The following is a 16,574-nucleotide window of genomic DNA, read 5'->3' on the forward strand; positions in this document are numbered from 1 at the left end:
CAGGCGGGTCAGGAGAGGTCTGCTGCGCCATGTGAGTTGCTCCCTGGCAGGGAATTGAAATCGTGCTTCAGTGGCTGTGGACAGCTTCATAGGTTGCAGCTTAACCCCTTGCACCACCAGGGAGGCCCTGTTTTTTTCTATTTTTCTTTTAAAGATTTATTTATTCATGCATACAAGAACCAGGATACAGGCCAGATACGCAGGAGGGTGAGAGATTCACCAGAGACAGAGTGAAATACACTGCTGAGGGGAGCAGCGGGCAAGCCTGGAGAGGTCTGCTGCGCCATGTGGGTATCTCCCTGGCCGGGGATCGAACTGACGCTGCAGTGTCTGTGGATTGCTTCATCAGTTGCGTCTTAACCGCTTGCGCCACCAAGGAGGCCCATAAAACGTAACTCTTTGGAAGGAGGGTTGGAGCAGCGCCACAGCCCAACAGACCGTGAAACGTAGATATTCCCCTTGATTCCACTTGACAACCCCCAACCCTCACAAGATGGCGGGAGCGCCCGAAGGCGGGCGCCGGAAGTGAGGCGGCGGAAGTGGGCCCGGGCGTGGCTCTCGGTCCTGGTCGACGGAGACGAGGACACTGGCATTTGAGCGGGAAGTGGCCCGACGCTCGGACCGTTCCCTCAGGTACTGCACTGTGGGGGACGCGGAAAGGCCTGTCCAGGCGCAGGCAGGAGGGTGACGACGCCCTCACAGCCCGTGTGCGAGAGGGACGGTCCCTGCTGTGTGAGGCCACCACGTCACCCCTACTTCTGTGGGCGTCTCCGTGGGCCCGCCTCCCTCTCTGAGTAAGTGTGGGTCTCTCAGGGCGGTCATTCTCTGGTTTGATTCATCCGAGCGAGCCGGTGCCCAGCCTCAGGCCCGCCTGGGCCGTGGAAGGCGTTCTCAAGGGATTGTTGAGGGAATGGGGAAATGGAGGCTGGCAAAGAGAGACCCGCCACAGAAGGTGATTACTCTCAGCCTCCGCCTTCATTTTCGGAGTTCTTGCCCAAGGAGTCTCATTTCTTCCTCTCAACATTCCTCCCTGTGTGGTGATTGTTATCCTGACATGAGGGAATCGAGGTTAAAGAAATTGTTCATTAGAAAATGACAGGGCAGGACCTTAAATGAGAGCCTTTGAAATCCTTAGTCACAAGGTGAGGTATGTGAGTGCCTGGTGTGGGCACATTGTGGGCATTGGGTAAAAAGTGACCATTTACCCCAGAGGGGAGGGTTGTGTCTCATGCCCCATCTTGCGCCATTTCCTGAGCCTGCTACATGGTAATCTCCAAAAACCTCAGTTGAATCAATTAATGAACACAAGGAGGAGACTCAAAAAGAAGTCCTCTGCCTCTTGCAGTGTTCTTACCATCAGAACAGTAACCCCTCCTGAGGCCATGGTCTTCTCTGTAATCATTCTCCCATAACAATCTTGTTTCCTCCTGAGTAGAACGCATGTCCAGGGGCAGACTGGACAAACTGTGCAAACAAACACGAGAGCTGCACCCTCCTCATGGCACTGCCCTTCATGCCTCTTTCCAGAGATGCCTCCCGGCACTCGAATCTCTTTAGATGCTGCTGTCGTTATTGTCCTAAGTCTTTGCATAAAGTCAGGTCAGCTCCTCAGTCCATTCATAATTTTGAAATTCAGGAAGTTTTGAAAATCAATTTTCTGCGCTGAACTCATTTGGTGGCAAGACCTCAACCATTTATCTTTATTCCAAATATTAACAATTTTTTTTTTAGTCATGTTAATGTGTCTGATGATTGTTTAGAGTGACCTCACGTCTTAGGGTACTGTGTAATATGTGGTGCAGGCACTGCATTACTCTTCCAAAGAAAAAAATTGAGTTTGAATTCCACAAATCATCTGGCCTCAGGAGATCCTGGAAGAGATTGTACATCAGTAGTTTAGTGTCATTTGGTAACATATATAACTTGGTAATGTTTTAGGTAAAGTTGGGGGAAGAAATAGCCTTAGCCAAAGCATTGTGGAAGTGGGTAAATTTGAAAAGAAAATTAAGAGACCTTTTCTACCTCATCATCTGTTTATTTTGGTATTATATAAAAGAGAAAGCTACTTAACTAACTTAACTAAGCAATATTGTTTGAATGTAGGGGTCATGTTTTATATTTCTTGTATCCTTCACAAACCTGTATAAACAGATTTGTTTATTGATTAGAAAATATTTGCACAAAACTCTAGGATTTGACTTGACAATTGCAAGAGCTAGATTATATACATACATACATACACACACATATATGTCATGTTTATAATCCAAAGCTATAAAATCAATGCAAGTTTCTCCCAAAACAGTCTCTCCACCACTTGGTCATTCACTCAACACCTGTTTCTTGAGTGCCCACTCTCTGCTAGTACCTTCTAGGCAATAAGTTTCCTCTGGTAAATAAGACAAAGTGCCTGCCCTCGGGGAGCTCCCAGCCTGGTGGTGGAGAAAGCCAGAGAGTGGGTGACTCATTCGTAAGCACAAGTCTTGATACGTGCCTTGAAGGAAATAGCCAGGTGCTGAAGGGGAATCATGGGAAGACCTAAGTAGTTGCTCAGGGAGGTGCGTCACCTCTCAGAGGACGTGACTCAGATTTGTGGATTGAAATATCTTACTTTTCTCCATTTCGTAGTATTATTAGGGACTTGGGTAGCCGACAACCAAGATTCAGGATGAACATTTATACTCGTGGGCACTAAATTTGGTCTCAGATGTCACATCCCTTTCATAACAATCTCAGGTTCTTGGTGGTATGAATAAAGTGAGCATTGCAAGTGTCTAAACACAACAGACCAACACGCGCTGACCTGAACTCCTTGATTCTTCAGCCCGGGAGGAATCAAAGTGGAGCGGTGTCTTATATATTCTGTGTTTTTGGCACGGAGTGACATATGTTTGTAAATGATAATTATTCACTTATCCAGATCTTTTCCTTTATGGTTTCTAATGGTTAGTAATATATTTAATTTAGGTATGGTGTCCAGCACATCCGTCCAAGGCTATTATTTAGGTACTTGTCTGGGGCAGAGAATTCATTTGAGAAATCATTTTTTAATTCTAAAAAGGCAGGTAGAGAATATAGGAAAATCTAAAAAATAGGATTTTATTCACACCCAAAATTAGATTGGAAGCTATCCAAAAAAAGAAAAAAAAGGTTTAATGACCATTGTTCAATTCCTGCAGGTTATGATTCTAACAGGGTTGGTTTTTTTTTTTTTTTAAATAGACTTGTGAGGAAACAGATCAATATTTGTTGCTCTAAGCCAGTGTCACAGAGCATCTCTGCATTCAGTGAGCTTGGTGGAGGGGAAAAAAGGACAATAGAAAAAGAAAACCCTCATGGTTGAAAATTTTAATAGCTTATTGAAACACATTATAAATCAGCTTTTCACTGTAGGAGTGAAGTCAGATAAAAATGCCTGTATTTGTAGTTCAAACCAGAGAGAAAAGCAGAAAAATGTAAAAACATGCCAGTTCTCTTTCTTCCTAGAGTTGTTGATAGTCTCTTTTTGAGAAATCTTAATTAAATGGGTCCATTTTCTATCTTGCTTATTTGAGGATGCATTGGACTTTTTTTGAGAGTTAATTATCCCCTCTTATTTTTTAAGAAGGAAGTGATAGTTCATTAGGATGCTTCTGAAAATTTATATCTCCCTTAAATGCACACAGAGAAATTAATCAAGCCTGAGCTAGGACTTGAGAAGGTCAAGGAAGAGAAACAAAACCAAAAATAACAAAACGCATTTGTTATGGATTTTAATGATTTTCTTTTGTTATGTGGGCAGTTTCTGTAGTAAAATCTGATTATAGATTGTTGAGGCTTCATTGGATCTGGATGCTCATCAGGCTTAAAATCAATTTAGGACGCTATGCTGTGGCCATCAGTGGTGAGTAGTTGCTAGGGCAACTGCCAACCGGCTGAGCTACCTTAAAGCAAAGTAATGGAAAAGAAGGAAGGGAATGATTTACTATGAACTACAAATTGATATTCACAAACATCATTTAAAAATTGGAGACTCAAGTTTTAATGTATTTCCCATCTTTGTCTGCCTTTGGTTTTGAAATCTGAGAGATAATTGCTGACCCTTTTAGGTTTTCAGGAAATCCTTACGCTATTTGAATCATACTGTTGACATTGTTTAATCCTAAACTCATACTTTTATTCTAAAATTCAGTAAAGAGAGTCATTTAGCCTTTTCCTCCAACTTACTAGTGTGACCAGGACTGAAATATTGGTCTAGCATGCTGTGAGTTAGATGTCCACTGAGGGGCAGCTACTTGTCTTAATAACCGTTCCTCCTTTTAATAAGGTCAGACATGTAGATCGGATTTTGAGGACTAGTAGTTCTAACAAGGATACAACCATACAGCCACTTGATGACTCTTACACTCCATTTTCAGCATCTTAATTACTTTCAGGACATAATTTTTTCATATATGATAACAAATCTTCAGAATGAGATGTCAGTGAAAGTTGTTTTCTTATGCTAACTTATCCACCTTCCAAGTCACGCTCATAATGACAATTGAACGATATTTTCTGTGGAGACATTGAAGATTAGAAAGACCACCTATGTTTCTTGAAATACTGTAGACCAACCCCTTATGAGAGATTTCCCATACTGTTCCTAGGAAGGTTTATATGATATGCCACCTTCAATTTTGACTGATGTAAGTCAGGGTTGATTTAGAAACAAAATCTCGATTTTTCAGATTGATTTGGTCTTTTATAGATGTTTTAAAAATCTTTAACCCTCTTTTGTGCTTTCCTTTGTAGGAAATTGATACATTATCCGATGGAGATGAATCATTTGATTTGGGAAGCAGCTGAACTGGGGACAGGTGACCTCGCCAGGATTTTATAAACCAAGCACATTAACTCCTCTTCCGTTACCCTTACCCGTATCTCATCTTCCAACTTGTCTGACTAATGGCATTCAGGAGGCAAGTGAAAAACTTCATGAAAAATTACACAGATGCTGAAGTAAAAGTCAGGGAAGCGACTTCTAATGACCCTTGGGGTCCTTCCAGTTCTCTGATGTTAGATATCAGTGACCTGACTTTCAACACAATTTCTCTCTCAGAGATTATGAATATGCTGTGGCAGAGACTCAGTGACCATGGGAAGAACTGGCGCCATGTGTATAAGTCCCTGACGCTGATGGATTATCTCATCAAGAATGGATCAAAGAAAGTTATCCAGCTTTGCAGAGAGGGGTTCTGTAACCTTCAAACACTAAAAGACTTTCAGCACGTAGATGAAGCTGGGAAAGACCAAGGTAACAGTTAAGGAAATTTATGCAGTGTGCCAGCAGCCATTTCGAGTTTGGGAGGGGGGGTCACTTTATTTTTATTTTTTTTTAAAGATTTATTTATGCCTACAAGAACTGGGATACAGGCCAGAGGTGTGGGGGGATTCACCAGAGACAGAGTGGGGAACAGAACAGGCAGATTGAGTGAAATACACTTCTGAGGGGAGCAGCGGGTGAGACAGGAGAGGTCTGCCGTGCCATGTGGGTCACCTCCCTCGCGGGTGATCGAACTCCAGCTGCAGTGACTGCTGATAGCTTCATAGTGCTGCGACTTAACCCCTTAAGCCACCAAGGAGGTCCCAGGAGGGGGTCATTTTAAACTGGGAGGTAGAGAAAGTTGTTCTTCTATGTATTACCTTTCCTCTGGGACAGTTTTGGCTTCCAGCTTGGTCCTTTGTGGTTATTCTTGAGTGCCTTAGAGAAAACTGACTCCCTTTTTTTCCAAAAGGATGTGTAAAGCTAACACATATAGGTTCCTCATAAAATGATACTTCATAGAAGATGAACAAAGTGAATAAAACAGGAGGCATGGCAGTTTGGTAGAATAATATCACTGTAATTCATAATTATAATTCGCCTGGAATTTAGTCATAAATGTAAGAAAGTGTTTTCAAAGACTATGGAATCTTCAAAGATTATCTCGATGGAGGTAGTTATATGAATACCAAAATTTAGGTCATAAGATAATTTTGTCGGGGGTGGAGGAGGAGGTGAAGTAGGGGAAGGGGGACAGAACACGGCACCGGGATGATTCAGTGCTGCTGAGATGCTGCGCCGGGACAGAATCAGCACTTCCTCCCCATCGAATGTAAAATTATAAGTTGTGTTTAAAGTGAATAGTCTTATGAATCATGAGGAGAGGATAAAATTCAGTGCCGTCTCTGTGTTAAGTGTACGTTTTTAAAATAGACTGTGTTTTAGAGCAGTTTTAGGTTTACAGAAAAATTATGCAGAGAGTTCCCACATGCCCTTCCCACCCACACGCAGGTTCTTCTATTAGCATCTTGCATTAGGAGGGTACATTTGTTGCAATTGACAAACCAATATCGACACGTTATTATTAGCTAAATTCCTTGATTTACAGGAGGCTGGTTCTTTGGGGCCTGCAGTCCTGTGGGTTTAAGAAAATGCATATGCCGTGCCAAGGATCTGCCATCCCAGGGTCTCACAGAACATGTGAAGACGATGAGGCCTGTGCCCCACCTACCCTCCTCCTCGCTCCCGAACCCCTGGCAGCCTCTCATCTTTTCATTGTCTCTCTAGTTTTGCCTTTTCCAGAGTGTCGTATAGTTGGATCATACAATATGCAGCTTTTCCAAACTGGGTTCTTTCCCTTAGCAATATGCATGGAAGGTTCTTCCATGTCTTTTTATAGCTTGAGAACTCATTTGTTTTTTTCCCCTCTTCACTTAAAAAAAAAAAAAAAAACTAACTTGATTGAGATATAATTACCATACAATTCCCCATTTGAGCATATATTCCTGTAGATTTTGGAGTGTGTGTGTGTGCCTGCGTGTGTATTTAATTGTGATAAATATATAATAAAATTTGCCATTTTAAGTATAAAATTCAGTGGCATTTACATTCACAATATTGTGCAATCATCACTACTATTTTTAAAACCTTTTCATTACCACAAACAGAAACTCTTATCCCTTAAGTACTAACTATCCTCTAATCTACTTTCTGTTCCTATAAAATTTCTATAAAATTCTGGGCAGTTCATATAAATGGAATCATAAAGTATTAGTCCTTTTCAGATTGGTTTCTTCCACTTACCAGTAAGCATTTAAGATTCTTCAGTGTCTGATTTATTTCACTTACGATAGTGACCTCCAGATTCATCCACATTATAGGGCTTGTCAGAACTTCCTTCCCTTTATAGCTGAGTAATACTCTGTTGCATGTATATGCTACATTTTATTTATTTATCTATTGATGAAGTCTTGGATTGATTCCACCTTTGGCTGTTGTGAGTAACACTGCAGTGAAATTAGTATACAAGTATCGGTTTAAGTGTATACTTAGAATGCAATGACTGGATCATATGAGTAATTCAATGTTTAGCTTTTTGAGGAATCACTAAACTTAGCAGCTGCACCATTTTACATTCCCACCGGTGAGGTGAGAAGTTTCTATTTCTCCTTGCCAACACTTGTTGTGGTTCGCCCTTTGGATTATAGTTATCGCACTGGGTGTGAAGGTATCTCATCATGGTTTTTATTTACACAGCCCCAAAACTAATGGTGTTGAGCATCTTTTCATGTCCTGTGGACCAGTTATCTTCTTTGGAGAAACATCTATTCAGATCATTTTTCCTTTCTTAACTGAGTTACTTGTTTTTTTTATTGTTGACTTCGAAGACTTCTTTATATATTCTGGATATTAACCTGTATGCTACTATTTTGCTGAACTTACTTGTTAGCTATAATAGTTTTTTCTCTTTTACATTCCTTAAGCTTTCTCCCATATGAGACCATGTCATCTGACATAGGGAATATTTGATTTTATTACTTACTTATTGTCTATTCTTATGAAAAATAAGTTTTATGAGGACCAGGAAATTTTATTTCTGCTTTGTCCATGCTCCATCTCCAGCATGACAGAAGTGCTCACTCATGAATTATAGTAATATTACAGGAGGGAAAAGTTGGGAAAAGACATAGCAAAACTCATTTTTAACATGTTAACATTTTCAAGTAATGTTCTCGATGTTTTTCTTCAATCACCAGACGCTCTTTCAGGTGAACTGTTTCTAAATTTAAAGCATTGAGTTTAATTGTTCCTCTGAAAAAATGTACAGTAAATAATTTTCTTTGTGTTTCTAGACTTTTGCGAGACACCGTTGCATTTTTTAGATTATTTGGATGCATTGCTTTACATTTAAAGGCACTTCACCTGAAAATATCTAGAATTTATAGAAAAATATGTTGAACACACTATTTTTAGGTGAACTAGCATCATTTAAAAATAAGTTTATTCTTTATTTCCCAACCTTTTGAGCCCTCTCTGTTTGCAAACAAAGTTTATGGAATTTAGTGATATGACAAGCACTGTTCTAAACACATTGAATTTGTTAACTCAGTCAATCTTTATAATAACCCTTCGAATTAGGTTGTGGTGTTGGCCCTGTTTTACTGAGGCAGCTAAGAATCAGAGCTAGTTAGTGACAAAGCCGAGATGGCTATTTAGATGTTTGGGCTCCAGAACCCATGTCTGTATTGCTGTATTGAACGATTGAGTGAATGGTGCTGGCCAATCCCAATCATGCTCTTCCTTCTCCTCCACCTTCTCAACCTGTGTCATGTCCGCAGTCTTGACCAAGTCCTGGACTAGTTATAAGTAGAAACACGAGGAAGGTAGAATAGGTTGAGAATGGAATTAAATCTGTTCACTAATCTGGGACAGGAACTAAAATTTTAGCCTTTTTTGCAAGTATTTCAGAGTTATTTAGGTTAAAAAAAAAGCTAGACACAGCTGGTCCATTGCTTTTATCATAGATTTAGGGCCCATTACATGTTAGGCCCAGCCTCACCAGCCAGGATGCCGTGTTCCCGCAGAGCGCGCAGGGGCTCCAGCCGGTAGTCCTGTGCCTCCGTGACGTTCTCAGGTAAAAACCTTTACGTCCACGCTCCTGTGTACTCTCTTGGGACACTTTTATATACATATCTATATCCCTTGCAAAACTGAATTTCTTTTTTATTTAAAGATTATTTATGCATACAAGAGCTGGGTACAGGCCAGAGGTGTGTGTGGGGGGTGGGGGCGGGTAGAGGAGTCACCAGAGACAGAGCGGGGAACAGAACAGGCAGACTGACTGAAACACACTGGTGAGGGGAGCAGTGGGCGAGTCAGGAGAGGTCTGCTGCGTCATGTGGGTTGCTCCCTGGCCGTCCGAGATCACGCTGCAGTGGCTGTGGATAGCTTCATAGGTTGCGTCCTACCCCTTGCGCCACCAGGGATGCCTGCAAAACTGAATTTCTTAAAGACATGAACAGTATCTCTAGCACTTAGTACATCACTCGGGAATAGGGTCTCTCAATATATCTTTGATAAATGGATGATTAATATCTTAGGATTTTTATTTTTATACTTTTAGCAATTGAATTTCTTTCAGGAACATAAAAATATGTTAGTGTTGACTCCTTTAATAACATAAAAACAAAAATAAACAAAAATAACAATAAAAATTTCCATTTCTTTGCTATAAATTACTTTTTAAAATAAATTTCTACTGCTAACATGCTTGATTGAGATGTAACTTATATAGCATAAAATGCACAGATCGTAATTGGACAGGTTGATGAGTTTTGATAAGTGTAACCATCGCCCATATTAAAATAAAGAGCATTTCTGTCATCCCAGAAAGTTCCTCATATTAATTAATCTTGTTGCTTCTCTGTGCTGTACTTTGGAGAATTCCTTAGTAGTATTCTTTTCTTACCAATTCTCTCTCCAACTGTTAGGTTCTGAAGTTTATCTTGGATTGTTGAGGGTTTTTCTTTGTAATCCCAATGACTGTTGTTTTCATTCCTAGGGATTTTTAATTGGCTCTTCTTGCCTGTTCATCTGTTCTTGTTTTATTTCTGCCTGGTTTTTTAATATATAATTTCATATTCCTTGCCATGGATATGATTCCAGTTAATCATATTTATTTAAACATCTTTGTTACAGGATTATGTAGCTATGAATGTAGAATTTTTATTTATGGAAAAACCTGTAGAACAGGGCTTTCATTTGGAGTGCGTTTACATTTCAGCTGCTTTATTCGCTACCTCTCTCAACACTAGATTTTTAAAAAATCAATGTTAGAATTTTAGTTTTCAGGCTTATTTTGAGAGAGAGGCTTTCGCCATCCACCCACGCTCACTTTCCCCTGCACGTTGGTTTTTTCAGTTCCCACGTCCCAGAGCCTGAGGCGCTCCCAGCACAGCCCTTGGGAAGAGGCTCAGGACTCAGGCCCTGAGAGCGCCAGGGTCTCACGCAAGTCCTGAGCCGGCAGGGGCCTTAGTTTAGTTCCAGTCCTCAGGGCTGCGCATCCTTCTGCTTCTAGACCGGCAGCTGCAAATAAGTTATAGCCCAGGAGGCAGTAAGCATCTGGGTTCTTTATTTCTTTTTCTTTTCTTCCCAGCCTTCTCTCACAAACACGGTGCCCCCGACATCAAAGAGGGACCGCGGCTCTGCCTGACACCCGAGGAGCCCAACGACTGCCGCAGGGGCAACAGCACAGCGGCCCCCTCGGCTTCGGCCCTGCTCACCGCTGGTGGCTTCTCTTGTATTTCTGAAGGTTTTTTTCTTGTTTCTGAGAGTGCTGATGTCCATTGTTGCTGTGTATTTGGAGCAGAGCAGAGGGGGACTTTGAAGCATGAACTCATTGTGCCAACTTGACGGAGGTTTTTCAGTGTGAAAATAGCTTGTTCAGATACACTGCTTGGGGCTCCTCTCCCCACCCCTGTGCCTGCCCCTGAAGGCACTGTGGAGAGTAGGCTGGAAGGGACATTAAGGGTAAGTGAATAATTTAGAACACCACAGGCAACAAATGATCAGGGCCTGGACTGAGGGAGAGGGAGGCCAGGAGCTCTTCCGCAGGCACACTCGCGGAGCTGGCTGGGGCTGAATTGGGGGAGGTCAGTGCTCATATTTGCAGCTTAGCATGGAGGTGAAATTCATTGAGCAAAGAATAAAGGAAAAGAGTATGTTGTGATAGGTTGGTAGGCCAAGAGGCGAGAGAGGGTTATCAAGATGCTTTCTAACTGCCATTTGAACCCCAGTTCTGCTTTTCTGCGAGTCTGGTGTGTCTTTCCTGCTGGCACAGTGCAGTCCCCGGGATCTTTGAATCTCTTCAGGAGGCTCAGGAAGATGCTCAGGACTCAGGCCCTGAGAGCGCCTTGGGAAGTTCTATAGACCCCCACCCCCACCACACCGCACCTGGGCTGTTTTCCTCAGCCTGTGTATTCATTTATTTAGCAAACAGTTCTTCCTGAGTGTCTCTTAAGCTTATAAGTAGTTCTGGCCCTCCAGGGTATCGCATTCTGAGGAAAAAGACATTTCCCAGATAAAAAGCCAATTAGGAACTGGAAGTACTGTCAAGACCAGTGTGGGTGCTCTCGGAGTGTGACATTGGGGCTGGGGTATGTGGAGGCCAGGAGAGGTGCTAGCCCTCCAGAGGCTTTCCTGTGGGCTGAACTCTGAGGGGCCTCCTCTGCCCAGCACTCTGCCGGGCTCCATGGGACTGGCCTTTTCTTGCTCTTCAAGACTCAGGTGATGTTTTACTTTGTCAGTAAGACTTTCTTTGCCTGCACCCAAGTTGATTAGCACATCCTCTTCAGTTCCTTGATGGTTTTTTTTTTTTTTTTTTTTTTTTTTTTACCAGGAGTCACCTGGTTTAGGGACCTCGATCTCACCTGTGCCTCTGCTGCTTAGAAATTTTCTTGAAACCTGAGTGTTCAAGAAATGAACTGGTGACGGCAGAAGTGTGTGTCTTCCTCTCCTGCTCTGTTGCACAGTTGCTTCAGGGAGTGTATGTCTTAGTCCTCCTCAGGTTGGCATTCTACTCACCCATGTCTCAGTCCTGTTACTCTTCCCTTCAGGCTGTGGTGTCCTCCTCCTGGGGGCCCACTGCAGCCACCTCCCTGTAGCCACAGTGACGGGCCTGTGACTCTCAAGCTGGGCCACTCAGAGACAGTCTCCTGGATTTTTCAGTGAAGGAAAAGAAAACTGCTTATGTGGCAGAGGTGTGGATCTGGAGCTGTCTGAGGCCCTCCTTATATCCAGATGGAAGAAAACAATTTGCAAGAGGAGAAAATAAAGGCAAGACACAGACAGGAGCAGCGGTGAGTGGAGAGGGAAGACGAGGTCTAGTAATTTCTGTGTCTGCTTCATTTGTACCAGAAGTCCAGTTTCCGCCCCTGATTTTCCCATGGCTTTTGTCCTAACCCGTCCAAATTGAGTTTCTGTCATTTATAACCCAGTGATCCTAATTTAGGACAGTACATAGCTTTATTTTCATTTTAACCTTCACTTCAAATAATGACCTTTTCATCTTCTTTTAATTTTAATTTTTTATCATTGAGATAACACACAACTCAATAAAAAACCAAAGACCCCAATCCAAAAGTGGGCAGAAGAGCTAAATAGACGCTTCTCCAAAGAAGACAACCGATAGGGACACGAAAAAGTCTCGTCATCCCTCACCATCAGGGAAGTGAGACTGGCCCATATTAAAAAGACCAGGAACAAGTGCTGGCGAAGAGGTGGAGAGCAGGAACCCTCGTCCATGGCGTGGGAGTGCCGACTGGCCCAGTGCCTGTGGGAGCAGTGTGGAGGGAGCAGCCCTGGTCCAGTGCCTGTGGGAGCAGCCCTAAGATAGGAGAAACCTTCTTATCTTGAGATGTTTTACATAATATCCTTGCATATTGGCCTTTACATAGTTTATTTTCTTGTTTCAGAGATGTCTCCTCTCCCCATCCCTGTGCCTTGACTACCTCACTTCCCCCCCTTGCACCCCCCAGCCCCTTCTATGCTTCCCCCTTTTTTCTTTCTTTCTCTCCCAGACACAAAGCAGTTGTTGCCTAAGTTTATTCTGTTTCCACTATGATTCTGTTTTAGTAGCATGTCCTCCTTCCTTTCTTTTTAGAAATACATTTGTTAGCATGAGTAACCATCCTGTTGTTTCTGTTGTCATAATTAACACATCTGGTTGGCCTGGGTTTGTCTTGGATTTTTTCACTTTCCATTTTGATGCTTTAGAACAGGCAGGTTGGGACCCCAGCATCTTGATGGTGGACAGGTCGCCAGGGCAGTGGGCACCCTTGATTGGGCCCTTCCCTTCTGGATGGTTTCTGCCCTATTTTTGGTGGATGCTGTGCCCAGACCTTCCCGGGGCTGCAGCCTGCTCCCAAGGCGGGCCCTGATGTTCAGGGAGAAGTCCTCCCTCGCCGCAGCCGCCTGTGTCCTTAGTGTACCTGCTTCTCCCTTGAACTCTCCCAGCTGCCCGCAAAGCCCACCAATCCACGCAGACTCCAAACAGCGGTCTCCACGTCTGTCCCGTAATTTCCATCTCTATTCTAATAAGAGGTGTTGCAAGAAATGATTTCATGCCAAGCAATTTTCCCAGGTAGCTAAGTTATAAACAGGCACTCACTATCTTTCATCCCTCTGATTCCCTTTGCATATATCAAGGGTAAATCTGGTCCTTTATCAGTTTATTCACTGGTAAATATGTATTAACTGCTATGTGCCAATCATTTTTATAGACAATGAAGATACTGGGTGAATGAGAGTCTCTGACAGTAACAAGAACACAAATACATGTATCATACACTATTAGGTGGTGATAAATGCTGAAGTGAAAAGGCAGAATAAAGGGATAGAATAATGGAGTGGGGCTTGGGGGGACTTATTCAAATTTTATTTTATTATTTTGGGAAGAAAATAAGATTCCCATTACCATCCCTTACCCCACCTGTACCGTTCCCCGCCTCCCAACCTTGTCCTTCTAGTAACCTCAGTTTTCCACTGTTCATTGGTTTATGTTTATTTTGCTTTATCAGTTCATCTGCTTTGAGTCCTTATATTCCCCACATACATGAAATCATCCAGTATTTTTCTGGTTAATTTTGCTTCACATTATCCTCTCAAGCTCCTTCCATTTTGCTGCAAATGGCAGAATTTCATCTTTCCTTACAGCTGAAGCGTGTCCTATTGCATGTACAGACCGCAGCATCTCACCCAATCATCTGTCAGTGGCACTTAGGTTGCTTCTGTGACTCAGTTACCATAAATAATGCTGCGGTAAATGTGGCGCATAAATTTTTTTAAATTCATGGCTTCGTGTTCTTCAGATAGGTGCCCAGCTGCTGGATCATGTGGAGCTTCTACTTAGAGTTTTCAAAATAGTTCACACCACTTTCCAAAATGGCTGCATCTGTTTTCATTCCTACTAACAGTGCCTAAGAGCTCCTCTTCCTCGCATCCTCTCCAGAACTTGTTGTTAGGAGTCTTTTGATGTGTGCTGTTCTTACAGATGTGAGGCGATCCCTGGAGGTGGTATTGATTTGCATTGCCCTTGCTAAAAGTGGTGATGACGTGTTTTCCTGTCTGTTGGCCATCTGTGTATCCTCTGTGGAAATATGTCTGTTAGGATTTTCTGCCCACGTTTTAATTTCGTTTTTTGTTAAGGTAAAGGATTTCTTTGTGTGCCTTGGATATTAATCCCTCTTGGTTGTGTGATATGTAAATATCTTCTCCTATTCAGTACATTGTCTTTTTAGTCTAATTTTTTTTTTTTGGCCGTGTAAACAATTTTTAATTTGATATAATCCCAATTGTTTATTTGGGCTTTCATTTCCTTTGCCACAGGGATTGCTCCCCGCCCCCCCCCCCATTATCATTAATGTCATGGGACATATTGCCTATGCTTTCTTCTATATTTATGGTTTCAGGTCTTATATCCAAGTCTTTAATCCAATTTTAATTGTGCGTGCCTGTGTATGTGTGTGTGTGTGTGTGTGTATGTATGGAGTTAGAGCGCCAACTTCATTCTTTTACATGTCACTGTCCAGTTTTCCCAACACCATTGGCTCTTTTTTCATAAATTTGGTGTGGATATGTGCCTGCATTTATTTCTGTGCTTTTGGTTCTGTTCCATAGATCAGTATGTCTGTTTACATTCCAAGTATCCTGTTTAAATTATTGTTGCTTTATAATATAGTTTAAAATCAGGTAACATGATTCCTCCATTTTTCCTTTCTTTCACGATTGCTTTAGCTGTTCAAGTTGGGGATGGGGCTATTTTAGAGAGGTGGGTAGAAGGAAGGCATCACTGAGGAGGGGACATTTGAGTGGAAACCTGAATGAATTAGGAATCTCGCCATACAAAAGTTCCTTTCAGAAGTAACAGCTAGCATGACATTCTAAGGTGATCAGGAGTGGGGTGGGATTGCAAAATAGGCAGCCAGAGTGACTAGAGGAGAGGGTGGACAAGGGAAAGTAGAAATATGAAGCAGTTACAACAGAATTTTGGTAATGATTAAGAAGTGAGATTAGATAAAATGATCTTGGAAAAGATGGCAACATGAGGAAAGGCTTCTGACTGTTGATACTAATCCTTGAGGAAGTGGCTGGCAGGTAGAGCACCTCATTGGCCCTATCATCTGAATATACCCTGAGTTTCACCACTTCTAATGACCTCTGTTACTAGTAAATTGTAATTAGAAACATTAACTTTTAATTCATCACACATGGAGCCAAAAGAAACATGGTACTGGATCTTTAGGGACTCTTCAGTTTGCTTCTAGAAGGTGACTTGAGAAGAAATGAGCTGGTCCCAAGATGTGGAGAGGTAAGTGATGTCCTTTATTATTTGTCATGGGAGAGGGTGAGGAGAATAATATCATATATTTGAGTGAATATACTTTCATATCTGTGAGTTAGACTGAACAAGTGCTTATACAACGTGCATACACCGGTGTCAGATAAGAAAGTCAGACCCAGCAGATCTCCTGGCCTGCTCAGAGCGGCACGGATGGTGAGGGGCAATGCTGTGCTTGGCACTCAGCTCTTGGCCATGCTCTGGCACTCTGCTGATGGCGTCTGGTAGGATGTTATACCAAAGAAAAGCCTATTGCCTCCCTTCTCATGTTCCACCCCAGTGGTACCTCTCCAAAGCAGCAGATACTAGGTGTTGTGGGTACACAGCAGTCTGCTCATGCAGCCATCCATCTATTCATCCATTCTTCCGTCTCTCTGTCCATCCATCCATCCATGTATTTCTTTATCTGCTTCTTTCTAATTGGTACTTACATAGTAGCTTATGTCACCTGTGCTTTACATATTTGATCATACTGTACATATAGTTTAAATCTTCAGCCATATGTCATGGACGTACACCTTGGTCAGCATGTTTAGGTCTAGTTGATTCCTCTTCTCTGAGGCCGATGTAGCTCATTTATTGCATAGTAGGTATTACTTTTAAAAGGAAAATTCAGTAGCATATTTAACGTGGAAAATGTATTATCAATGTATGATATGATTTCATATTTTTATTTGCTTCTTGAAGTATTAGAAAAGGAGTGTGTTGATCATTCAAATGAAATTTATTTTATTTTTTTAAAGATTTATTTATTTATGCGTACAAGAACTGGGATACAGGCCAGAGGTGTGGGGGGTGAGAGGAGTCACCAGAGACAGAGTGGGGAGCAGAACAGGCAGATCTACTGAAATACACTGCTGAAGGGAGCTGCGGGGAGACAGGAGAGGTCTGCTG

General features: G+C 42.2%; 1 protein-coding gene across 3 annotated transcripts in view; it reads left to right on the top strand.

Moving 5' to 3' along the window:
- Positions 1 to 573: 573 nt before the first annotated feature.
- ENTHD1 (ENTH domain containing 1) overlaps positions 574 to 16,574 on the top strand; it is an 80,620-nt gene continuing 64,619 nt past the window's right edge. Inside the window, exons 1-2 of one of the 3 annotated variants that reach the window (XM_037515212.2) lie at positions 574 to 633; positions 4,774 to 5,275. In XM_037515212.2, the coding sequence (XP_037371109.1) occupies positions 4,927 to 5,275 (349 nt within the window). In that variant the 5' untranslated portion in view covers positions 574 to 633; positions 4,774 to 4,926. The other 2 variants (XM_037515211.1, XM_054696025.1) reach the window with 2 other exon arrangements.

The sequence above is a fragment of the Talpa occidentalis genome, unplaced genomic scaffold, assembly GCF_014898055.3.
Source record: "Talpa occidentalis isolate TD23 unplaced genomic scaffold, MPIMG_talOcc4v2.1 talOcc4.16, whole genome shotgun sequence".
Taxonomy (NCBI): Eukaryota; Metazoa; Chordata; class Mammalia; order Eulipotyphla; family Talpidae; genus Talpa; species Talpa occidentalis.